Source organism: Mirounga leonina, unplaced genomic scaffold, assembly GCF_011800145.1.
Source record: "Mirounga leonina isolate KUSES-001 unplaced genomic scaffold, KU_Mleo_1.0 Mir_82, whole genome shotgun sequence".
Taxonomy (NCBI): domain Eukaryota; kingdom Metazoa; phylum Chordata; class Mammalia; order Carnivora; family Phocidae; genus Mirounga; species Mirounga leonina.
In genome coordinates, this window is record NW_023270825.1 from 34,486,870 (window position 1) to 34,514,289 (window position 27,420).

Sequence of the window (27,420 nt, forward strand, 5' to 3'; positions counted from 1 at the left end):
GGAGGGAGTAGGGGACAGAGAGAGAATATCCTAAGAGATGAGTTGGGAGGCAAATAAAATAGAAGTATTTATAAATGAATTAACCAAGATAGGTATAAACAAGAGTATCTATTAGAACCATTAAATATTTAGTTCACATATATTCCCAAATCATAATATGTTAGTAGAGCCAATGGTAACAATATAAGGTCTAAAAGAACAAACTTGTCCTAAAGTTCAGAGGCCAAGGTTCTAGTTTGGGCTCTGCCGTAAACTAGCCATATCACCTTGGGGCAAATAATAAGCCATCTAATATTCCATTCCTCAGCTGTAAAAATGAGAGAGTTAATACATATAACCCTTAAAATCCTTTACAGTTTTCAAATTCTATGAACATGTAAGTAATTTATTATACTAGGTATAGCAGCAAGCCTACAAAATGGCCCAGAAAGATTCTCACCTCCTGGTATGCACTCTCTTGTGTAGTTACTTCCCACAGTGACTAGAGATGACCTATGTAGTAACTCATATGATGTTGCCAATGATCAAGTATGACTTTGGATGCTATGTCAAATAAGACCTTGCAGCTTCTGACTTTCTTGAATCACTTGTTCTGGCAGCAGCCAGATGTCATGTCATTAAACACCCAAGAATAATTCTAAGGCAATAATCTGCTACATAGAAACAGATAACTAATTAAGACAATGGAACAATATGTTTTGAGTAACTTCTTTTATTTCCTAAAAAATTTAGCCCTCTTCTCAAATGGGCACCGTTCAAAGAGGGAGTAAGGAATCAGTAAGACAAGTACTGATATGTATATAAGAATGCCCATCTTTAACTACAAAATAGAATTTTTCTCCGTACAAATATAACAGTTTGGGGTGTGGACCAATTCATGACCTTTTCCTTAACATCATGCCTTCTGACATCATCTAAGCTAATTGACTCAAACTCTAGTATTATAGATAGATTGAATTAAATATGTGTCATTCTAACAGTTGCTTGAGAGGTAAACTTTAGTAGTAATTTATGTAGGAAATGGTATTAGGTTGTTTTATACTCTGAAAGTTACAATGTATTTATATGAGACTGAACTAAATACCTGAATGTAGTTTATAGAAATCTGTCAAGAAAGGGTCGCCTGGGTGGCTCAGCTGGTTAAGTGTCCAGCTCTTGATTTCATCTCAGGTCTTGATCTCAGGGTTGTGAGTTTAAGCCCTACATTTGGCTCCACGCTGGGCGTGGAACCTACTTAAAAAAAAAAAAAAATCTGTCAAGAAAGACACTTAATACCTCAAATGATGGAAATCATTTGGGGCAGAGATCTGTGATTTAACAAATTCTAAAGATCAGTCAGCAAGGTATCTTTCATTTGTCTTCTCTGATGGGGAAAAAAAAAAAAAGAGTGCCTTAAAGCCTCTCCTCATTTCAAAGTTAAGGAGATTTGTTAATAAAGGTTGGGGGGGGGGCACCTGGGTGGCTCACTTGGTTAAGCATCTGCCTTCGGCTCAGGTCATGATCCCAGGGTCCTGGAATCAAGCCCCACATTGGGCTCCCTGCTCAGTGGGGAGCCTGTTTCTCCCTCTCCCTCTGCCCCTGCTTGTTCTCTCTCTCTGTCAAATAAATAAAATTTTTAAAAGAATGAAAAAAAAAAAGGTTTAAAAAGATATTCCCTATAAAGTGATATATTGCACTTGAGCCATAACCTTCAACTAACTGATGTTACTGCTGCATTTTGTAAACACTAATGTCTTTACCAGACAGAGGAATAGTCACATAGTCACTTTGCTCATACTATTGCAGTTGATTGATTTGTAGTTAACTTGTATGATCCCTAAAACCACAAGTCTGCCTTTAACTTCAGGCAGGGCTGCCTATGTTATAAGCTTGGCGGAATTACACTGGCTCTTCATGCAGAAGGTAAATGCCTGCCATTCACAAACCAACTAAATTTTTTGAGCTTCAATAGAGAAGAAAAAGTGCTATAATAGCATTTTTATTCCAGCCTCCATATTCCCATTTTCCTTATGTATTCAGATTTCCTTTACACAAATTTCCAATTAACAAATCTTTTATTTTACAGCCATTTTGATATTAATTCTTTCCTCAATAAACTTGAATATGGTCACATACACATATGCATGTATTAGGTTACTAATATTTTAAAGGTATGTAATATTCCAAGGGTCCTAAAATACCATCTAACTGAAAAAACATATATATCTGTGATTGATAATCTATTCAAAAACATAAGAAAAAATTTTCTAAAACTATAAATGTAAACTTTGGATAATGAACCATTATCTCTTTTTCCACTGCCTTAACATGCTACTTATCTTCTATTTTAATCACATCTAAAACTTAGACATTACTTAACTTTATTCTGACCTACAGGCTCTCTTTTAAAGTCTTGTATAAAATGATTGATCTTCAATAGAAAACTTTACTTACTCTAGGCTTTATTCCTTCCAGGAATGGGACCCACATATCTTTCCACAAATTCTCCTTAGATTCACTGCACAATCAATCGCAACATATAAGCTAATGAAATAATTTCCTCCTTGTTCTGTAATTTTGTCACCTTCAGACCCGCTACAGCAAAATCTGAAAACTGTTTCATAATACTTAACCATACCACACCATTTTAATGAATTCAGTCATCAAGGTCTCTTTTCAACTTGCCATCTTATTAAAGAAATCACCATTTGCTGTTATTTTCTTAATATTTCTGAACAAAGGATAATACTCCCTCTTACACCTTAAAAATAGTCTCTAATCAATCTTTTTTTAGCATGCTGGAAAAGTCCTTAAATGAATTTTATTCCAGTGTTGCATGCATGTTTGAGTATAACTGATAATTTATTCTCTACGATAGCAAATGCCAAGAGAAAAGACCGTCTAAGTTAGGCCTCTACCAGTTTATGCATTAACTTATGTAACAAATATATACAATGTAAGCAAAAACTGTCTTAATGACCAATAAGAATCAATGACAGTGCCTACCTGTGACCTATAATTAACTCAATGAGTTTACTATTCTACTTTCATATAGATATAGCAGACAAGGACAGCATGTGCCAATGCAATTAATACCCCTGCAGGCCCATCTCTTGCTCTTTCCTTCCTTTCAAAGACTGCCTGGCAATGAGATAGTTCAGAAATTCTACAGTCCTTAATTGTTAACTAACATAGGTTTTTACAATTTTAAACAATCATTCAAGTCTTCAATCTGATATATATTTGCACACATGTATGTATATATATTCAATAATAATATTAAAGAAGGTTTCACACTACAGCCCACGGTATACGGTATCAATGACACTCCTTACCCTACTCAGGTGAGATGTGTAATTCCCAAGGCCATACTTCAATTCAGTATCTATCCCAATATTGTCCGTAATGTGACTACTACATTCTGACCCATATTTATGTACCCTAAAATTGCATTAAATGCATCACTAGCCCTTTCATACCTGACTAATATCTCTTATTGGCTATCTGCAATGTCTAATGCATGTTTTAATTATATGCTTCTCATGACCAGGGGAAGGCCAAAGTAATTTTCTTGGCAGAGCCTCATATGGTATTAGGAATTTAATAAGTGCATTTTGATAAAGAGAAAGAGATAACTCACATGCCTACATTCTAAGTCTAAAACTACTTCACTTTGTGATAGTAGGCAGGTTGCTTAACATTTCTGTGACCACCTATAAAGTGTGAGTCATAACTGCTCCTTTTGCCCAGTAAGATTAAATGAAACAGTTAATATTTGAGAGGCATCTACTTTATGGTGATATATAGTATTCTCTACTAATTCAGCTCCACTGCCCACTAGAAGTCACAGATATTCATGTGTTATTTATATAATGATCACAGCAGCCCTAATGGAAAGGCATTAAGTGGACAGCCACCAGCAACCTTCTTTTAGCACTAACCCCTGCCACTACCTAAAGAGTAGCCATGCTTGTATTATGTAACCCCCCCTCTTCCCTCCATAGTTGATTGGGCAGGATGCACACAACTGAGACAAGCTGAGTCAATTGGTTTCCTTCTCCTGGAAATTTAGAATATAAACGAGAGCTACTACATAGTCTCAGCTGGTCACTCAAACTGAAGTTATGCAAATCGAGGAGTTGTGGGGCTCCTGTGTTTGGCCATGTGCACACTAAAGTAATGAAAGGTGACCTGCAGAAAGAGGGAGAGAGAAGAATGAGGTAGATATACAAAAAGAATCAGAAATGAGATGAGAGAGAAAGAAAGTACAAATAAAGAAGACAGACAGAGATGACACAGACAGATGAGACAGAGAGACAAAAGTTAAGAGCAAGAGAGAAACAGAGATTAAAGGTCTGGGTTTCTACCAGCTTTCTAATTGTTTCTAGGCTCATATAAGGTCTTGATTTGCATCCTGCCCTTGGATTCCAAAGGATATCCATGTATTCTTACAAAATAATTCCATCTTATGGTTAAGTTTGTTTCTATGAACTGAAATAAAACAAAAAATAAACTCTGACCAGGAAGTTTAATTTCCTGGTTTATAAATGAAGAAACTAATGGTCAGAAAGGATAAGTAACTCACCTAGCTAATAATTAAATAACAGAGATGGAACATAATTTCAGATTTCTCAGACTACAAAGCCTGACTGAATGCATGAATGAATCACTGAATGAAGTTTGACAAACAAGTATGCCAAATGCAAACATATACAAACTAAAGAATTAAGTGTTAAGAAGACGTAAGTAAAAGAAGAGCCTAAAGCAAAATAAACTATTATTTTTCACCTGAAATTAAAGGTAATATATGTGAAAGAACCTAGATCCTGGGTACAGGATCCATCAAGATACTAGAACTTGGGCCCAAACTTACAGGTCTTCAATCTCTTGACTTACTTCCTCTACCTCTTTAATTGTTACCACCTCAACCTATCATCTTTACATCTTTGTTCCATTTTTTAATGTTCCTAATAAGCAAATAGCAACCATGATAGATAGCAATTTACTTTCGTTAATATTTTGAACAAGGAGTTTTAAGGTTTGGTATTAAAAAATAAAGATCTTAGCTGCCTAATTCAGATCTAACTCAAAAAGTTTAAAGAAAATAAATGTGAAACACTGTTTTCTTAAATACCCTCCTATTCTATACAACAAAGATGAGATCCTCAGCATCTAAACAAGGGGTTGGAAAGCACAAATGATCTCTATATGCTGATTAAACATTTAAAACCAAATTATTGTAGATGCTGAATGCATTATATTTGACTCAGAGTTCTACTTTCTCTTTTTATGCTTATGATGTTCAGCAATCCAAATAAATTCAACATTGTTGTTTAGAGCCTATAAGTAAGTCATTTGTCAGAGCTAAGGTCTTCCTGTTGGTTATGAATAGCAGTGTATGTTTTTATATTTTATCACAGTGATGACTATCATAGTTACCTGACCTACAAAAAATATTATGGCTAATATCTTTCACAATGACATGAGAATACTCAATTTCAGAACAATGACTATATAATTGCTGATAAGAATTCTATATCTAGATCACACACACACACAAAAATCCACAATACAATGGAACCCACAACCCAAAATGGGGCCCAAATATGCAAAAGGAATATTTTGACCAATGGGGTAAAAGGCAGATCAACAAAACCTTTAAAAAAAAAAAAAAGATGGCATCTAACCTTCAATCATAAAATTACTAAATCTGTAAATAAATATGTCTATTGTATGATTTATAGAAAATATCATCCTAATATAGGGTATCAAAGATATAACAGGCATGCATCAGCATGTCTAAGATGACAGTTATCAGCTGAGAATACAGGAATTATTTTCAGTCAGATACAAATGCTCCCCAAATCAATCAGGTTCATTCATTTATTCATTTGTCGGATATTTTATTAAAGATACCAGCCTCTGAACAAGGTACTTAATATAAAGATGAATAAGATATGGCTCACTCCTTAAGTAGAGATACTTAAGACTCAGTAAAAGAGACAACTGTATAAAAAGTTATTACACTGTGGTTAAGTAAAATGGCTGGTGTTAGTCACAGGTGCTAGAAGAACATGCTGAAACACAGAAAGAGCACTGAATCCAGATGAGCGGGATCAGAAAAGGATTCTCAGAGGACATGTTTGGGTTGAGTCCTAAAGCACCAGTAGGACCCACTAAAAATGCTTAGGAAAGATGGGCATGGGGGTTGAATCAGCAAAATAGTAAAATGTGCAAAGGGAACAGAGGCAGGAAGCATAGCGCTCTTGAAGAACTATAAACTGCTCAATAAAGCAGAAGTTTAGAATGCAAAATTAGGAATACTGAAAATAAAGGTTACTGAAGTAAGCAGAGATCATGAAATACCAACATCACTATAAATCTATCTAAAAATAATGAAGTACATTTTATATCAAAATACTTCAGAATAGCATAAAATTTCGGGGGGGGGACACATAAATATAGAATAAAAGAAACCATATGCGTTCATCATGAATAAAATATGGATATATAACCAAAATGGGTATTTATGACTTTAAATATTACTTTAATTGGATGGAAGAAAAAAAATCTGGTTAAACTGACCGTTCTCATATTATGCTCCTTTCAAGCTATGCCTTTGTGGAACAAAGTGCACTCAAGTACATCATTCTATTTCCAATACCTCAAAGGCAAATTCAATACCATGACTTTTAGTTATCACAATGAGATTCTAATGGTCTCAGCCAGATGTCATGGACAAAATAAACTGTTTCCTCCCAAGATTGAGAAAATAAACATCTGTCCAAATGTCAATACCTTCCTTTCTGTAACCAAATTTTTCTGTAAATATGCAAAAGTCCTGTTAGAAAACAAAGAACTCATAAATATCTCCTTGTTGATTTGGCACTAATGGCATCATTCAAGGAAGGAAAAATGGGTAGAACAAAAAAGATAAAAATGATTGACATCTATTAAGAGTAATATATACCAACTCACATATCACACATAGATGAATTATGAAAAGCAATCCTCGTAGGTTTTAACTGGAAAACAAAGCCAGAATAGATAAACTGAAAGTTACACATGGTGGTTTATATTCTTTGACACAAACAAGTATGGCAATATTTTATTCACATTCTCGTTTCAAGGCTTTTGCTGTTAATAGAAGCTTTGGCTGCATAAATGAGTCAATATAAATCTTGCAAAAGCAGCTATCTTCCTAAAATGAATAAATAGAAGGTTCCCAATAAGTGCTTTTGAACTAATATAAACTTCACTTCCATCATATTGCATGAAGTTTTACACTTAACAGAAAACAAGATGTGAATATTTATTTCATTAGTAAACACTACCAGGTTTCTGAGACTAACTGCATCATGATAAACTCCCAAAGATGATTTACTGGTAGTTAACTATTTCTTTTTCTGTTATGAATTTTCTCTATCAGGACTTTAAATATCAAATTTTTATACCTATTAGGGCAGTGGTTCTTAATCTTTTCCATCCCTCCACTTTGAGCCTACATGTATCCTTAAAGCTGAAGTGGTCTCTTGTATATAGTTGGGCTTTGTTTTTTTACCCATCTAATCACTCCATCTTTTGATTGGAGAATTCAATACATTTACAATGAGAGTAATTATTAGTAAGTAAGGACTTACTAATGCCATCTTATTAACTGTACCTATTAAAAGTACACATCAGATCCATCTAGACAGTTTGTTAAATTACTGAGCCACATTTCTAGAGTTTATGATTCAAGAGGCCTGGGAGTGGGGCTTGAGCATCTGGATTTGTAATAAGTTCCCAGGTAATGTTTATGCTACTGTCAAATGACCACACTTTGCCAGAAAGGGGTGGGGGTGGGGAGGAATGGGTGAAATAGGTGAAGGGGATTAAGAGAACACTTATCCTGATGAGCACTGAGTAATGTATAGAATTGCTGAATAACTATACTATACACTTTAAAATAATACAACACTGCATTTTAATTATGCTTGAATTTAAAAAATAAATAATAAAAAAAAGACAACCACAATTTGAAAACCACTGCTTTGGGATAGTTCCATGAAAACAGAAGTATAGTTATATAAACCATTATAGCATCATTCTTCTAATTTTTTATATCAAAAAGAAAAAATTTTCTCAGATAAAGAATACAAATAAAGAGTATAAAATTATTTTCAAGTTTTCCTTTACACTAAACATAACATGTAAACCATCCTGTTTCTCATTTATAAAGTTACAAAAAAACACTCATCAACTACAAGAGCAAATCATCATCTTACAAAGTTTTTAAACATCATTAATAACCTTGGCAGTTAGTCAAAGAAACGTTTCCTAGCCTACTTCTGTCCTAGTGATTGGATATTTGGGGAGGGGGAAATGGGAATTCAGTAAAGAGAAGAGGGACACAATAGCAACCTACATGGCATGCTCTTTAAATATCTATCCTCCTATAATTACCACTGGTTCTTTGATGTAGAGATATGGATATAATTTTCTTCCTTAAAGTCCAAATATGTCAGGGTGCTTCCCAAATTAATTCCAAGAACCTTCCCTTGAAGCAGTTGGAGTCAACAACAAAAAAATAGGTAAATAAAAACCAGTCAGATTGATCAATTAGGATGAAAAAAGAAACATCCTTAAAATGAATTTCTCTGGAATATTTTGGTATTAAAACTCTAAGTAAATGCATTCCTAAAAACATACTCAAAACGTACTCTGTAGAAGGCACTATGTTTAATACTGTGGAGGATACAAAGATGAATTAAATAGCCCCTACTTTCAAGGTAGTTAACACTAAAGAGGTTAAGAAAAACAAGTCCACAAATTTTTTTTTTAACATTTATTTGAGAGAAGGAGAGAGAGAGAGAAAGCACACAAGCTGGGAGTGGGGCAGCAGAGAAACAAGCAGACTCCCTGCTGAGTGGGGAAGCTAGACACAGGGCTCAATCCCAGGACCCTGAGATCATGACCTGGGCCGAAATCAGGAGTCGGATGCCCAACCGACTGAGCCACCCAGGCACCCCAAGTCCATAAATGTTTTTAATACAAGTCTGGTAAAAACAAGTACTACAATAGATAATTTTATGCAAGAAGGAAACTGAGGAAAGTCTTTAGGAAGAAGCTTATTGGACAAAGGCCCTGAAAAATGGACAGAACCTCAATGGACAGAGAAAACTCAGGGGAAGGGAGGACAGTATGAATATACACACATTTATACATGCATAGAGGCATACCAGAAACAGCATTCTCTCGGGGTTTAAGCTTTGAAAGCATGATGCAATTTTTTATTTGCTTGGTTCTCTAAACACAGAAGTTTCATATATTTAAATTAAGTCTGTTATATCTTTGAACATTAATTAATACAATTCAGGCAACATATGCATGCTTATTTTCACTTACTAGACTATACTAATTGCTCATCTAACTTAAGATTTCTTACCTGACTACAGATTATCACTTTAAGGATGACTGTTCTATTGATATCTTGTATACCAAGTTAAGACAAAAGGTCATTAAAAGAACCATTTACATAATTTATGATTTCCATGAAACCTGATTTCCTTTAAATGAAGCAGATCAGGCATGACATCTGCTCTGAAGCAGTGGTTCTCTGTATACAAATGTTACTGGAAATATAACAGAAACAAAAATAAGATGAAAATCAAATGTAATTTCCCTTAAAGGATGATAAATAGTCAGTCTCTATATAACTATACCACAATGTTAGTAATTAACTTTAAAATATCTAGCAAATGGTGTATGTGGTGAATGCATTTGTGTGTATTGGTGTATGTGTGTTCTAAATCTACACTCAAGGAGTAACAAAATATTTTATTAGGGAATAAGCCCTTTAAGATTTGCTTATATTTTGTTGTTGAGAATTTTTGCATATTCATCAGGGATAGTCTCTAGTTTTCTTTTTTGTAGAAATATAATTAAGTTTGAAAGTGTTCCCTCCTCCTTAATGTTTTGGCCCATACAATTAATAAGATGGCATCAGTAACTTTCCAAATAGCAATAATTACTCTGTGTGTTAAGGTACTAAATTCTCCAATCAAAAGATAAAGAGTGGCCAAATGGATAAAAAAATAAAACCCAGCTACGTACCCAGTCTACAAGAGACTCATTTCAGCTTTAAGGACACACAGAGGCTCAAAGTGAAGGGATGGAAAAAAAGCAATTCCATATAAATGGAAACCAAAAGAGAGCAAGGATAGCTATATCTCTATCAGACAAAATAGATTATAATCCAAAGACTTTAAAAAGAGACAAAGGAGGTAATTACAAATGATAAAGGGATCAATTCATTAACAAGATATAATAACTGTAAATATACAGGCACCCAACATCAGAGCACCAAAATACATTAAGCAAATACTAACAGAAATGAAGAAGAAACAGGCAACAATACAGTAACAGAATACTTTAATACCTTAATTTGAACAATGAGCAAAGCATTCCTTCAGAAAATCAACAAGGAAAGAACGCTGGACATGAACCACATTTTACACAGAAAGGACCAAACAGACATATACAGAATATTACATCCAACAGCAGCAAAACACACATTTTTTTCAAGTGCACGTGAAACATTCTCCAGAGTAGATCATCATGATAGGTCACAAAAACACTGAACTCACACTAAGTGTCTTTTCTGACCACAATGACATGAAACTAGAAATCAGTAACAGGGAGAAAAGCTATGAAAAGAACAAATATGTAGAAATTAAACAATAAATTAAACGTAACTTATCAAAACCTATAGGATGCTGCAATATCAGTTCTAAGAGGCAACATTATAGCAATATACACCTACATTAAGAAGAAAGAAACATCTCATATAAACAACCTAACTTTACACCTCAAGGAAATAGAAAAAGAACAAAGACCAAAGTTAGCAGAAAAAAGGAAGTAACAGAGCAGAAATCAATGTAATAGAGATCAGGAAAACTACAGAAAATATTAATGAAAGCTGGTATTTTAAGAAGATAAAGTTAACAAATCTTTAGCTAGACTAAGATAGAGAGAGGATCAAATAAATAGAATTATAAATGAAAGAAAAGAAATTACAGCTGGTACCATAGAAACTCAAAGGAGTTTAAGACTACGGAATAACCTAGAATAGATAAATTCCAACTAACATACAACCTACTAAGACTTAATAATGAAGAAACAGAAAATCTGAACAGACCAGTAAAAGTAAGGAGACTGGATCAGTAATCTCACAACAAAAAAAAGACCCAGGACCAGACTGTTTCATGAATTCGACCAAACATTTAAAGAAGAATTAATGCCAATCTTTCTTAAGCTCTTTCAAAAAATAGAGGAGAGAATACTCCCAAAATCATTTTATTAGGCAGTGCCCTGAGACCAACGCCAGGAAAGGACTCTACAAGAAGAAAACTACAGACCCATATCTCCAATGAGTATGGATGAAAAATTTCTCAGCAAAATATGAGCAAATCTAATCCAAGAGTACATTAAAAGGATCACAACCATGATCAAGTAGGATATCCTGGGATGCAAAGATACTTCAACATATGCAAATCACTAAGTGTGATACACCATATTAACAGAATGAAAGATAAAAATCATGATTATCTCAATAAACCCAGAAAAGCATTTGACAAAATATAACATCCTTGCATATAAAAAAAACCCAACAAATTGGGTGCATAAAAAACATATGTCAACATACTAAAAGCTACATATGAAAAACTCATAGCAAATATCACACTCAGTGGTGAAAGGTTGAAAGCTTTTCCTCTAAGATCAGGAAGAAGAAAGGGATGCCCACTCTCACCACTCCTGTTCCACACAGTAGAGGAAGTCTTAGCCAGAGCAATTAGGTAAGAAAAATAAATTAAGGCATCCAAATCAGAAAGGAAGAAGTAAACTTGTTTTTGTTGGAAATGATACCATCTCTCATATAGAAAATCCTAGACTCCACCACAAAAACCTGTTAAAACTAATCAACAAATTCAGTACAGTAGCAGGATACAAAAGCAACATACAATAATGAGTTGTTTCTATACACTAAGAACAAAACACCTGAAAAATTTTTAAAAACTCCATTCACAATAGCATCAAAACAATAAAATACTAGGAATAAATTTAACCAAGGAGGTGAAAGATCTGTACACCGAAGAAGACACAAATGGAAAGATATCCCATGTTCATAGATGAGAATTAATATTATTAAAATGTCCATACTACCCAAAGCCCTCTACAGATTCAATGCAATCCCCACCAAAATTCCAATGGCATTTTTCACAGAAATAGAAAAAACAACCCTAAAATTAGTATGGAATCACAAAAGATAGCCAAAACTATCTCAAGAAGAAAGAACAAAATTGGAACATCACACTTCCTGATTTCAAACTATAGTAATCAAAACAGTACAGTATTTGCATAAAAGACACATAGACCAATGGAAAAGAAACAAGAGCCCAGAAATAAACCCCCAAATACTTAGTCAACTGATATTTGATAAGGGAGCCAAGAATACTCAAAGGGAAAAAGTCTCTTCAATAAATGGTGCTGGGAAAAGTGGATCATTACATGCAAAAGAATGAAATTGGACCCTTATCTTACATCACTAACAAAATTAACTCAAAATAGACTAAGGACTTAAGAACTGAAACCATAAAACTCCTGAGAGAAAATACAGGGGAAAAGCCCATTTATGTCAGTCTTGGCAATGATTTTTGCCAAAAACACAAGCAACAAAAGGAAAATTAGTAAGTGGGACGACATCAAACTAAAAAAAAAAAAAAAAAAGCTCTGCACAGGAAGGAAAGCTGGTTTAAAAATGGGGGGCAGAGGGGCTCCTGGGTGGCTCAGTCATTAAGCGTCTGCCTTCGGCTCAGGTCATGATCCCAGGGTCCTGGAAACGAGCCCCGCGTCGGGCTCTCCACTCGGTGGAAAGCCTGCTTCTCCCTCTCCCACTCCCCCTGCTTGTGTTCCCTCTCTCGCTGTGTCTTTCTCTGTCAAATAAATAAATAAATCTTTAGAAAAAAAAATTTAAATAAATAAATAAAAATGGGGGGCAGAACTAAATAGACATTTTTTGAAAGAATACAAACAAATTGCCAACAGGCACATGAAAAGGTGCCTGACATCACTATCATGGAAATGCATATCAAAATCACAATAAAATATCACCTCACATTTGTTAGAATGGCTATTACCAGAAAGACAAGATATAAGAAGTGTTGGCAAGGCTGTGGAGAATAGGGAACCTTTGTGCATTGATGGAGGGAATGTTAATTAGTACAGCCACTATGGAAAACAGTATGGAGGTTGCCAAAAAAATTAAAAATAGAACTATCGTATGATTTAGCAATTTCACTTTTGAATATATATCCAAAGGAAATAAAATCAGTATTTCAAAGAGGTATCTGCACTCCCACGTTCATTGCAGCATTATTCATAAAAGTCAGACATGGAAACAACTCAAGTGTCTGTCAATGGATGAATGGATAAAGAATATGTGTATACATATACAACTGGATATTATTCAGCCATGAGAAAGATGGAAATCCTGACACTTGCAACAACATGGATGAACCCTGAGAACATTATGCTAAGCAAAATAAATTAGAGTATGACAAATACTGTATAATCTTACTTATAACTTAGAATCTAAAAAAAATCAAACTCCAAGTAACAGAGTAGATTGGTTGTAGCCAGGGGGTAGAGAGATGGAAGGATGGGGAAAATGGGTGAAAGTGATCAAAGGACACAAACTTCTAGTTATAAGCTGTGGGGATCTAATGTACAGCATGGTGACTATGGTTAATAATACTGTACTGTATACTTGGAAGTTGCTAATACAGTAGATCTTAAAAGTTCTTAACACACACACATGTAATTAAGTAACTAACCTTACTGTGGTAAACATTTCATAATATATACAAATACCGAATCATCACACTTCACAACTTAAACTTACAGAATGTTATGTGTCAGTTATATCTCAATAAATCTGGGGGAAGAAGACAATATCCCAAAGGAAACAGTACTATTAAGCTCTTCAGCCAGCTTTATTTCCAATAAAAGGCAGTTTATTAGCTAAGAAGACTCTAGAAATATTATTTCATTGTTATAATTAATTCAATATACATGAAAATGTGAAATATCTAGAAATGTTACAGAAGTACTTTATGAACAGCATGTAAGAATCTAGTAAACCCAGCAGTCTATAATCTTTGGGATGGTGCATTAGGCTTAGGTTCCAAAAACATAATGTCCAGGGACTGATTCAAATATTCTCAGATACCTGAACAGAAGATTGACCAAATCCAGTAGTTAGAATAATGCCACAACTGCCTTAAGAGAACCTTTTACAGAAGGTATTGCAAGAACACTTAAAAGGATAGAGGGTGTGGACTTCAGAGTTACAGAATATATTGCGTGACTGTTTTTGCACCGGCTTATTATGTTTCTATATGTGGCAGAATTCAATCCAAGCCTTGTCTCACTGTAACACATTAAATGTTGGCAAAATTATGAGGGAGGAGGCCTGTCTTCCTCACTGACCTCTAGTTTGGGGAAGCTACCAATATAGCTACCAATAGCTATCAAAAGTAGTCAAATAATAATGATCAACTGGTGTAGGTTAGTTTGCAACCAATCTTCCGTGTGTGTGTGTGTGTGTGTGTGTGTGTGTGTGTGTGTAGAGGGTACAACACTAATAGTATTTTGGAGAGAGATACTCTCCAAAATGCTGGGAAGCTAGAGGCATATTTATTATTGAGATACCTTGAATTTTGCTTTCTTCTTAAGGATCAGAATAGGGCTTTACTGGTGTTGGGTCTGGCTCAAGAACTTATAGACCCCAAAGCTGGTATACATTCCCATAAATGGAAATGCATAGACTGTGAACATTCTTCCAAAAAGCTGACATTAGTTCCAGGTATAAAAAGATTACAGTATAACTGCAAATGACTTTAGAGCTGGCAAGACAATACCTTGTGTGGACAATTGCACAGGCAGTTTATGATACTCTAAAGGGCCAATGGAAGCTACATTTGGACATAATTACATATATTCCTACTCCACGTGGCCACACCACTTCTAATAAGCTTATGTACGATTGACCAAATAATCTAATCTTATAGCATATGGTTTCTTCCTATAGATCCATGACCCACATGAAATGCTACAAGTACTGATCATAGCAAACTTCTGTGTCAAATGTGCCATTTGTATTTATTAATACAGATTATAAGCTGTTACTATAGTTAAGTTCAATAAATATTAAACATAGCCCCTATATGCTTATACAGGTGTATCTGTATAATTTAAAGTTGTAATGATTCAAATCACCATTTCTAATATTGGTAGATGGAGCCTCTGATCACATGTAACAACTGCAGAAGTAATTATAGGATATTTTGGTCATTATTTGTAGGCTAGTAAAACATACTGTCCTGAGTAAATACTTAAGGGAAGAGGAACTTGAAAAGGTATAAAAAATGACAGTGTTGGCAGTGTACTGAAAATTAGATACAGCTTTATAATTCCTTGGAAGATTCTATTTCTGTTTCTGCCACTGACTTGCAGAAAAATGACTAAGTCACTTAGCTTCTGTACATATCATGTGGTAAGAGATATTTTCGACGTGCTACTGAATACAAATTAGAATTAATATTAAACTATACTTCTGAATGTCCCTTTTGTCCTTATTTATTTGCAGATTTAGCATCTGCATTTATTAGGGGAACCTCAGTTTCTCTCCAAACCTTACTAGAATCTCTTATGTATTTCTGATGTGAAACATCTCTGCCAAGCAATACCTTTTGCATACAGTTTAAAAGAACAGAAGCCTGGATTAAAATCAAACTTATTTTATTTGAACCAGCAACAACAACAAGAAAAGCACAGTGTGCTATTTTATACTATACTTCCTTCTAGCCATTGTAATTCACAGGCTAACTATAATATTTTGAAATCTTTTTATATTTATTCTCCTCCAGACAGTTTTGTCTAGAATACTGATCTCTGAAACTAAATAACCATTTTCTTTCATCATTTTAACTGAATGAATTATAAACTGTCAATGTGAGAACTGCAAAAACAAAACAAACATCTTCATAGTGAAATAAAAGTCTGCCTAAAAGAAATATGAGAAATAGTCAGAAAAGTTGTTTTCTAAACAACTATTAGATTATGTACCTTCGATAAATCAGGTAACACTGAAATTGATGACTATAGCCATATTTCCTGTTATTATTACCTTCAATTATCAAGTGTTTAGAGCTCTTATCAGCTCCATAATACCAGTAAAAGAATAAAGGATATTACGTAAAAAATGTTTAATCCAGCTCCTAAACGCAAATATTCATACATTTTAAAATATTTAATGCAAATTCACTTTGTCTCTATGGCATTTATATATGGAAAATAATTAAAACACAAAGTTTAAATTTTTTCAAACGAGTTATTTAAGAATTTAGTATTTTTATTGTGTGACACCTTTGTCAAAGAACAATCCATTCTTCCCTAGAGACCTTTGTGGGTAGTGATAATTAATAATTAAAATTCTTATATTTTAAATAAAGCTTAGGATGGGGAATTGTAATTCCTATACTTAAAAGCATCAATCAGTTAAAAAAAACATAATTTAGTCATGAGAACCAAATTATAAGGAGTAAAGCCAATTCTATGCTCCAATTCAACCTAGTGTATTATTTAACTATTGTGTTTGCAAAAACATACAGATCTATCAAATGTGATCACCTATCCCAATCGACGTTCTTCAGTTTTGATTCTAGGCCCACAGAGCTTAAGTAATTTTCTCAAGGTAGAGTTACTCTAAAGAATACATAGGTTTTTGAATTCTAATCCAACTGTGCTAAACATCTGACATAAGAGAGTTCTTTCTATTAGAAACAAAGAAAATAAGTATTCTGAATTCTATGAAAAGTATTTAAGGCCATGTGCTTTTTAGATTACGACCTACCTACCATTAGCTAAAACTAGATTATCAACTACCATTAGCTAAAATTACTATTTATTGATGAACTACTAATACAAAGGATGTCTTCTCAATAAGCTTTTAAGTCTTTTGTTAAAACTTAACAATATTGCAAAATAGATTATTATTGCCATTTTACAAGTGAAAAACCTGAAGATCAGAAAGATTGTAAATCTTTTTCAAGATCATTTAGTAAGTAGTATACTTGAGATCCAAATTCAAATCTGAAAAACTCACACTCCTTTCATTTCACCAGACTGTTCGTTTCTAAACATACCCAATCTCTTACCCATAAGTCCCATTTCAGCTCTAAATATAAACTGTTTCAAGGAGGCAGACCGATGAAAACATGGAATAGTTGTAAAAGCATAAGGCAAGAAGAAATCAAAGTATATATTTATAGTAAAATAAGCAAAAACATAAGAATAATATCAATAATTGGACTCTGACTTACTTTCAGAGCATGTCAATATACTCACATGCAATATGCATAACAATTTAGAGATTAAGAGAAAGAAACGAGCTAAAAATGAGTACATCCTGATTCATACAAACTTTTGGTCAGCAAACTTTGTATAAAGGGCCAGATAGGGAACTGTTCAGGCTTTGTGGCTCCCATATAGCCTCTGCTGCATGTTCTCCTTGGAATTTATTTCTTCTCCAACCATTAAAAATGTAAAACCATTCTTTCTTTGGGAGCCATTAAAAAACAAAAACAAAAACAGAAACCAAAGAAACAAGGGAGGGCTGGATTTGTCCCAGCAGCCATAGTTTGCCATTTAAAGCCAAACACACATTAAAGCCAAGCACACACAAAAACCCCAGAGATCTAACCATCTTCAGCAAGTGGGTTATTATAAGGATCCCTGGTAAAATGATAGCCAAATTTAATTCACACTTGAATAGTCTCTGATTATTTATATGAAAGCTATACTTACTTGTGTTGAACTGTTGACTAATTCTGATTATAGTTTTATCTATATTTTGAAAATTCAATTAAAAAGTAATCATCAAAAATACCTGCTTCCAAATCAACAGTTATAACTTGTCAATACATGAACAAAAGGATAAACCATCCACAATGGGAACTTTGTACATTTACACTTACAAAATGAATGCCCATGTTTGAAAGATTACATATGTATACATATAATTACAGGAAAAACACAACACTACATAAAATAAAGGCAAATTCAAAATACTGCCCGAGAACACTAATGTAAAGTAAGTTTTATCACCTTACTCTTACCATATTCAATCACTCCAGTTGGAGAGAAGGAAGAAAGTGTCCTACTTAGAAATTAAGCAACACACTCCTAAATAACCTATGGGTCAAAGAAAAAAATAACAATAGAAATTTGAAAATATTTTTAAATTTTTAATCATTTTAATTAAATTAAAATAGGATATTGTCAAAACTTGTGGGATGCAACTTAAAACTGTGCTTAGAGAGAAATTTGAAGTTCACCAGGCATGTATTAGAAAAGAAGCAAGGTTTAAAATCAATGATACAAATTTTTTTCTGAAAAGCTTTAAAAACCACAGCAAAAAAACAAAACAAAAAAACACTCATGAAAGACACTATAAAAAATTATCAAACCAAGAATAGAAATCAATAAAATACAGACATATGATTAGAGAAAAAACAAATAAAACAAAAAAAAACCCAGACTAGTTCTTTGAGAAGGTAAATGAAACTGATAAAACTCTTATCAAGATAAAAGGAGAAAACACAATCAGTATCAGGAATGAAAAAGGGGACATTACTACAGGTATTACAGGTATGGAGAAGAAAATTAGAAAGGCATAATGAACAACTTTATGTTTATACATTTGACAATGTTGATAAATGGAAACATTCCTTAAAAAAAAATTATAAAACTGATATAAGAAAAAAAGAGAAAATCTGAATGGGCCAATTTCTATTAAAAAGATCAAATCCAGAATTTAAAACCTTCCCACATGTCCCCTTTCACTCCCCAACTCAAACCCTGCACCTTCCCCAAAAGACTCTAGACCCAAATGGCTTCACTGGTAAGAATTCTAACAAAGATTTAAGACAGAATGAGTACCAATTTTATAAAACCCTTCTAGAGAATAGAACTGGCCTGTATAACCTTGCTCCAAAACTGAAAAGACATCATAAGAAGGAAAAATTACAGGTAAACATGTCTTGTTAACATAGAAAAAAACACTGACAAATTTAATCCAGCAATATATAAAAAAGTTAGTAAAATTTTCAGGGAGATAGCATCTGTTTGTCAGACTGGGAAGGCTAGGAATCTTGACTACAAATCTCACTAAGATATGAAAACAATGAATCGTGGATCACTACATCAAAAACTAATGATTTGGCAGAGTAAGATGGCAGAGGAGTAGGAGACCTAAATTTCGTCTGGTCCCAGGAATTCAGCTGGATAGGGATCAAACCATTCTGAACACCTACAAACTCAACAGGAGATCGAAGAAAAGAATAGCAACAACTCTCTGAACAGAAAAGCGACCACTTTCTGAAAGGTAGGACGTGTGGAGAAGTGAAATCGAGGCAATATTCGGGAGGATGGACGGCGGGGGAGGGGGCCTCCAACAGCTGCTTCTGGCAAGTGATAGAGCCCCAGAGCACAAAAGCAGAACTTTTAGAGTCTGCTCCGCTGAGGGACGTTGCTCCAGTGGCTAAGTGGGGGGTGGAACCCTCGTGGGACAGTGTGGTCTCAGGACCCTCGGGGTCACAGAAAGACCGGGGGTCCCTGAGTGCAGCAGAGCTCCCAGGTATCGGAGCATGGAAGCCGGCTGCAGAGACGGAGCCGATGAGTGGGCTCTCAGCTCGGGGTTGGCATAAAATGTGATTCGTGGCACAGTCGGGCCACCGCTCTTCCAGCAGGGACCCAACAAGTGGCAGATCCGGGGAGACTCCCCTTCCACCCCGGGAGGAGTGGCGCGGGAGCGCACCGCAGGGATCTGCTGGGTTTGGAGACTCCACCCGGGGTCGTGTACCAGAGATAGAAGTGCTCGGTCACAGGCCGTCACAGGCCGGTGAGCACGGAGTGCGGCCGGAGAGCGGGGAGACGGGAGTGACTGACTGTTTTTCTCTGGGGGCCCACTGAGGAGTCGGCCCCAAGTTTTCAGCTCCTCCAGGGCGGAGACTGGGAGGCCACCATTTTCATTTTTCCAAAGAAGACATCCAAATGGCCAACAGACACATGAAAAAGTGCTCAACATCACTCGGCATCAGGGAAATCCAAATCAAAACCTCAATGAGATACCACCTCACACCAGTCAGAATGGCTAAAATTAACAAGTCAGGAAATGACAGATGTTTTGTGGGGATGTGGAGAAAGGGAATGTTGGTGGGAATGCAAGCTGGTGCAGCCACTCTGGAAAACAGGATGCAGGTTCCTCAAAAAGTTGAAAATAGAGCTACCATATATCCAGCAATTGCACTACTGGGTATTTACCCCAAAGATACAAATGTAGGGATCCGAAGGGGTATGTGCACCCCGATGTTTACAGCAGCAATGTCCACAACAGCCAAAGTGTGGAAAGAGCCAAGATGTCCATCGACAGATGAATGGATAAAGAAGATGTGGTATATATATACGATGGAATATTATGCAGCCATCAGAAGGAATGAGATCTTGCCATTTGCAACGACGTGGATGGAACTGGAGGCTGTTATGCTGAGCAAAATAAGTCAATCAGAGAAAGACATGTATCATATGACCTCACTGATATGAGGAATTCTTAATCTCAGGAAACAAACTGAGGGTTGCTGGAGTGGGGGGTGGGGTGGGAGGGATGGGGTGGCTGGGTGATAGACATTGGGGAGGGTATGTGCTATGGTGAGCGCTGTGAATTGTGCAAGACTGTTGAATCACAGATCTGTACCTCTGAAACAAATAATGCAATATATGTTAAAAAAAAAAAAAAAGAAGAAGATAGCAGGAGGGGAAGAATGAAGGGGGGGAAATCGGAGGGGGAGACGAACCATGAGAGACGATGGACTCTGAAAAACAAACTGAGGGTTCTAGAGGGGAGGGGGATAGGAAGATGGGTTAGCCTGGTGATGGGTATTAAAGAGGGCACGTTCTGCATGGAGCACTGGGTGTTATACACAAACAATGCATCATGGAACACTACATCAAAAACTAATGATGTAATGTATGGTGATTAACATAACAATAAAAAATTTTTTAAATAGTTTAAGGCAATAAAACTAAAAAAAAACTAATGATGACTAGTTAGTATGGTGACTAACATAATAAAATAAATAAAATTAAAAAAAAAGATATTCTCACATAGGGAAGAAGTATTGTCCTTAAGGAAAAATTAGATATTCTTAATAGCATAAGGAGTAAAGGATGCAGGGTTGCAAAAATAAAAGCCACATATATAAGGGAAGGTTATAGGTAGATGGCAGGTGCCCTATACATTCCAATCCATTCACTTGCTCTAGGAATATAAGTACACTCTCTACATGACAGATGAGCAGTTACAGAGAAGACAGCCTAGAGCAAATTTTCCAATCAACCAATAGGAACAAAGGCATCCCCCCCCCCCACTTTCTAATACCAGCTTCTCAAATAGAAGAAGTAAAATATGACCTGTGAAACATTACATCAGTTTCCTTTCTACCTATGTCAGTGTTCCATGCTTCTGTTGCCTCAGTCAAATTTTTCCATCAGAAGAGTCATGCTTTGGCTCTAATCCATCTGGGAAAATTACTACGTAGCTCAGAAAAACAGATAAGCCATTAATTAATTATATATTCTTTGTGGTTTGTAAATTTACAGTTTACAGCTAGTGTCTAAATTCCAGAAGAAATGTCTTTGGTTTTCCTGGACCAAACAAACAACCTTATTAATTGGTCTCAAAGTCACGTTTGAATTTTTTAAATTAGTACTCTCAAAAATAAATGAACCTAGAACAAAAAGGATTTACGTTAAAAGGAACACTGCCAATTAAGTACTCTTTAGATTTTACAAGTTCTATCCAGTTCTGACATCTGGCCCACTTAAGGTTCACTGCTCAAGGGATTTCTGAAGAAGTTTCAATAATTTTCTAGGTATTTTCTGCTAAATGTCAGCCCTGACTGAGAGGCAAAGTGGCAGATTCAAATTCCAAGAAGCAAAGATTCTGTGAACTGACAGTAACTTCACATTATTAAAGGTTGAGATAAAACAAACATGAAGCATGGAAAGGCACTCCTGTAGGGTGGCAGGCTGAGTGATTATCTCTAAGTTTTTAAAAGAAAGCCTACCACATGTTCACCTAATGTGCTGGCAATTAACAAGTAAGAAAGGGATGTCTGGGGAATACCAAATAAGAGCATACAGAAAACATGGGGAAATAAGCAGATGTACCTTGGTTCCCGAGCCAACAAATTCAACCATTAATTTAATCTAGGTCAGCATCACCTCATGTCTAGATTAATACTATGTTTCCTAGTTAATTTCAGTCCAGTGAAGCAATCCACCTGAAAATCTGTATCTTACTCAACCATTTTCAATGTGTCATTCCTCTGCTATAAGCCCAACCATAGCTCCCTATTACCTATCAACAAAGTCTAAACTAAACTCCAGCTGTCAGGACCACAATGATTTGACCTAAGTGATTACTTCTGGAGATGAGACTGGTGGGTTAAATATGGCTACAAATTCTATGCAGTTCTTCCCTCTCTTCCCTGAATACGGAGTGTCCCTTTCTCTTGCATACACTAACAAAATGTGGCAGAAGTGACACTGTGTGACTTTTGATATACTTGGCCTCAAAAGGACCTGCAGTTTCTGCTCTTGCCCTCTTAGAACACTACTACATAAGAAACCTGGGCTATACTGCTGGAGAAGCCACATGGAAGGGAACCAAATGATGGTCCCAGCTAATCATCAAACATGCGAGTGAAGTCATCTGGACTGTCTTACCACAATGCAGCAGTCACAAGAGTGACCCCAAACAAGAAAAACAACCCCACTGAGGGCAATGCAAATTAAATAATCAAGAAAAAAAAAATTTGTTTTAAGCCAGTTTTTACTTTATCATATATGCATATATATTTAAAATTTTATATCTAAACACAATTTTTAAAAAGATGCAATCATAAGAAAACAAATTTTAGTAAGAAAACTCAATTTTTTTAAATAGGTAACAGGGGCACCTGGGTGATTCAGTTGGTTAAGCATCTGCCTTCAGCTCAGGTCATGATCCTGGGGTCCTGGGATCTAGCCCTGCATTCTGCTCTGCAGGGAGTTAGTTTCTCTTTCTCCCTCTGCCCCTCCCCTTGCTCATGCTCATGCTCTCTCTCTCTCTCTCTCTCTCTCTCAAATAAATAAAAAATAATAAAATAGGTTAACAAATGTGAACAGATGCCTCACTAAAGAGTGGCAAATAAGCACATGAACAAGTATGTTCAACATCATTATTCATTATGGAAATGCAAATTGAAACTACAGTGAGATAATACTACATATCTGTTAAAACAGCTAAAATAAAAATAACTTACAATACCAAATACTAGCAAGAGTGAGAGCAACTGGAACTCTCAAGTTTTGCTGGTGGGAATGCAAAATGATATACCAACACTGGAAAACCTTTGGGCAACTTCTTAAAAAAATTAAACATACACTAAAATGACCCAGCAATCCCACTCCTAGATATTTACCCAAGAGAAATAAAAACTTATGTTCATATAAAAACCTACAGAGCAAATGCTGTAACAGCTTTGTTGGTAATTGCCAAAAAACAGAAACAACCCTAACAACCTTCAAGGGTCAATGCGTTTAAAAAAAAAAGACAACACTGTGATATGTCCATACTATGGAATACTACTCAGTATTAAAAAGGAATTAAAATAATAGACAAAGAAAAAAACTACCAATCCACACAACAGCATTAATGAGTCTCAAGTACATTATAAATGAAAAAAGCTGGACTCAAAAGGCTATATACTACATTATTCTATTTATATGATGTTTTAGAACACAATAAAATATAGGACAGAAAACAAATCAGTACCAGGGACAGAAGGTAAGGCTAGAATCTGACTACAAAAGGGCACAACAGAATTCTGGTGGGAGGCAGAATTCTTCCATAATTTGACTGTGGTGATAGTTACACGACTGTAAGCATTTGCCAAAATTCATAGACCTACATGCTGAAAAAAATGAATTTTACTGTACAGAAATTATTCATCAATAAGTCAGAATTAAATAGACACAGACAGACACACACACATAGAACCTCCCAAATATTGTACTTAAACATCTGCATCCCCCAGAATAATGATTATTTTTCTAAATGTGTAGTACAATCAAGAAAATTAGCAAATTCTAGCTGGCGGATTGGTTAATTGCTCTTAAAACTATTGTCCTAACTCTTAAACACTGTAATTTCAAGCTTCTTTCCAAATCCAATCCATATGCCTCATCCCAAAGAATTGACCTAGTTTTACAGACATATGAATTTACTCCTTTTTAGTCTAGCTTACGAACACATTTTCTTCTGAGAAAAAGACATAGCAAATTGGGTACAAAATGTTAAAATGAGAGGGAAAAATCACCAATGTCAGTACCACCTCTACTTTTATGCTAGGGCCTCTAAAATGCAATCCTTTTGGCTGAAACACAAATGGCCCTACCCGTAAAGTTGATGGAAGGGCCTGAGGAGGTTTTCTTCCCTAATGAGGGAAAAGAATTACTTATTTATTTTCCTAAAATTATCTACCTATATATAAAAATGGACTCAGTCTGTTTTCAGATTGTATTACAGTATTACAGCATGACATACTGTCTCAGCTTTTACAAGTTGTCTCTATATTTGAATGTAGTAGTTGAGAATTTAATTTCAACACAAAAGGATACAAAGAATTGACTTAAGAGACCCAAAGGTTATTCTGCAGAAGAAACAACTATTATTAAAGGCAAGCTTTCTTTCAAACAATAAAAACAAGAACCTTGGCAGTCAGAAATAAGCCAAATGAAGTATCAGTATTGAAGCTGAAATGAGGAGAAAAATAATCAATTATTTATATGAGCCTAAATTGTTAAGAAGCAGAATCTTTACCAAGAAGCAATAATCCCAGGATGTAGAACAAGATTTTACTACAATCAAAGCATACTCCAAAATCAACTAGTGCAGCAGCTGCTCTTGGTGATCTCCTACATGAGACTTTTAGTTGAGATTTCTGAATCATTGACTTCTCTCTGGTTTCTCTTCACAGAGGCAATACACCTCATCACAGCCCAGGCTTTTGAGTCATACTGCCAGGATGCAAAGGAAGCTCCACCACTTGTGAAAGTATAACCTCAAGAAAAATTAAATTCTTCAATATTCCTTTGATTCCTCATCTGTAAAATGGTTATGAAAACAGTACCAGCATCTCATAAGGAAATTTATGAAATTCAATGAGATAATCTATGCAAAGCCCTTGGCACATACCTGGCACATGATAACACTCTCCATCAGTGATAGCTACTATTACCTCTAAATTAGCAATCTTTGAATCTCGTAACAAATCATCAAGTGAGACTCTACTTTCTCCATGATACTCCCAGGCTCCCACCCAAAAGGAAATAAAATGATATATAAATTCAAGAAGTTATCTGTCCACTTTCTAATCCCTGGTTACTTTATATTTTACCACATGGTACTACTACAAATGACAGGAATAATTTTTCCTTCATTGTGTAAAATTCTTAACACCTGGTGTTGTCCTCCATTGAACATAAAAGGGCCAAAAATAGTATAATGGTGAAGAAAAAAGTTGAGAGAAAGAAGTAAGTTCTAAAAGAGTGCAAGGGCAGTGGTGGCGGGGAGGTGAGGGAATGGGAGAACCAAAGAAGTCTTCTCTAAAGCCTTAGAGTATGTGACACTGCCAACTATATTCTTCCTTCACAGAATGCTCCTCAGCGTCCACAATCCAGCACTCTTCCTCTCTTGTTTCTCAAAAAGAAATGAACTCTGTGCTCTTTTTCTCTACACTACTTCCCTTAGGGTCAATTACCACCTCTAGAGTAATGACAACTCTTTATCTCAAATCTTCAAACTCTAGCTTGAGAAACAGCAAGCACTAAATAGATAATCACCTTCATATATAAAGTAGAGGAATTAGAATTTAGGAATTATTTGTTCCCTGAAAATATAAGATTTTATTTTTCCAAACAGTTGATGCCTTCTAACATATATGCCACATTTTTAACAGACTAGAAGTAGCAACAGTAACAATTCCCTAGATTCCAGATCCAGTTGTTTTATTTAGCAATGAATTTTTGTTTCTTCATTTTAACAAGTTATAGACTCACTCAGCCTCTCAACTATTATAAACGTCTTTGTTATTGTCCATACAATAAAAATTTTAATATGCACTAATTTAAATCATACAAAGTTTGTTTTTAATGTTTAGTATCAAAATTAATCAAAATGCTGAAGATAACTATAAATGAAATATAAAAGCAAATTAAATGGCATGGTTTTTCTATATTAAAATTCATATTTTAATACAGAAATTAATATGTATTAATATATAATATATAAAATAAGATTTGACACCCTGGAAAAATTCTCTATGTTAAATATATAGAGATATCATTGGTATAAGAAGTATCTCAATAAAATATTTAAATTTTTGCAAAAATAGCAGTTTAAAGAAATCATTAAGTATTTTTTAATAGTTGAATGAAGCCCTGCAACTATAAACAAAGTACAGTACTTCATCACTCTTCCTTCAATTTTTTAGAACCTACCGGAGAGATTCAGCCATTCGTCTCAAGTCTTCATTTTGCTGTTTTAAGCGTTCAAGCTTTGCCAGAATCTTGGACAGTTCTCGGCTAGAGTGATCAGGATGGTCATTATCTCGTACCAAGTGACCACCTATATAAAATAGCAAGGTCCCCCAGGCAAAAAGAATGAGCATAATCCAACGCCAGGAACCAGTCCATGGCCGCATTTTCAGATTTTCAACTCACTCCCCTGGCTTCCTGGAGCTCAAAGAAATGAAAACATCGTAACTCTGTTTCTAGCTAGTGCAAAAGTAGTTGCCTTCTGTTGTTTCAACACATGATGCTTCAGACAAATTGGTGTCTCTGGTAGTCCTGTAGTGAATCTTTCAAAGAGATCCTCCTGGTGGTATGAGTAGGAAGCTTTATTGTCCTGTGCTTCATGGACTCTACATGCTGTGGAAAGAGTAAGAAATGTATTTAAATTATTTAGGATATGCAAAATAGCATATGCTGATATTCATGGAGTTAAATAAAGGAAACACACTGGTGTTGACTGGTCAACAGGCTGGCAAATAATCTAACAGCCTAATAATAAGTAAAAAGCAAAAGCTTTTACGTCTGCGTATTAAATCACTCATGTACACCAGGGCTCTACCAGATAAATTAATTAGCTCTAAACTTGAAAGTCCTCTAAGTGCCATCATCACTTTTCCTTCTTACATCATTGTGCAATAGATAATACATGGAGATCAAAAGACTGTA

General features: G+C 35.1%; 1 protein-coding gene across 5 annotated transcripts in view; it reads right to left on the reverse strand.

The window, feature by feature from the left end:
* FUT8 (fucosyltransferase 8) overlaps positions 1-27,420 on the reverse strand; it is a 316,354-nt gene that overhangs the window by 133,330 nt on the left and 155,604 nt on the right. For all 5 annotated transcript variants that reach the window (XM_034992730.1, XM_034992728.1, XM_034992729.1 and 2 more), the window contains one exon: positions 26,683-27,111. In XM_034992730.1, the coding sequence (XP_034848621.1) occupies positions 26,683-26,885 (203 nt within the window). In that variant the 5' untranslated portion in view covers positions 26,886-27,111. The remainder of the gene's footprint in view (positions 1-26,682; positions 27,112-27,420) is intronic.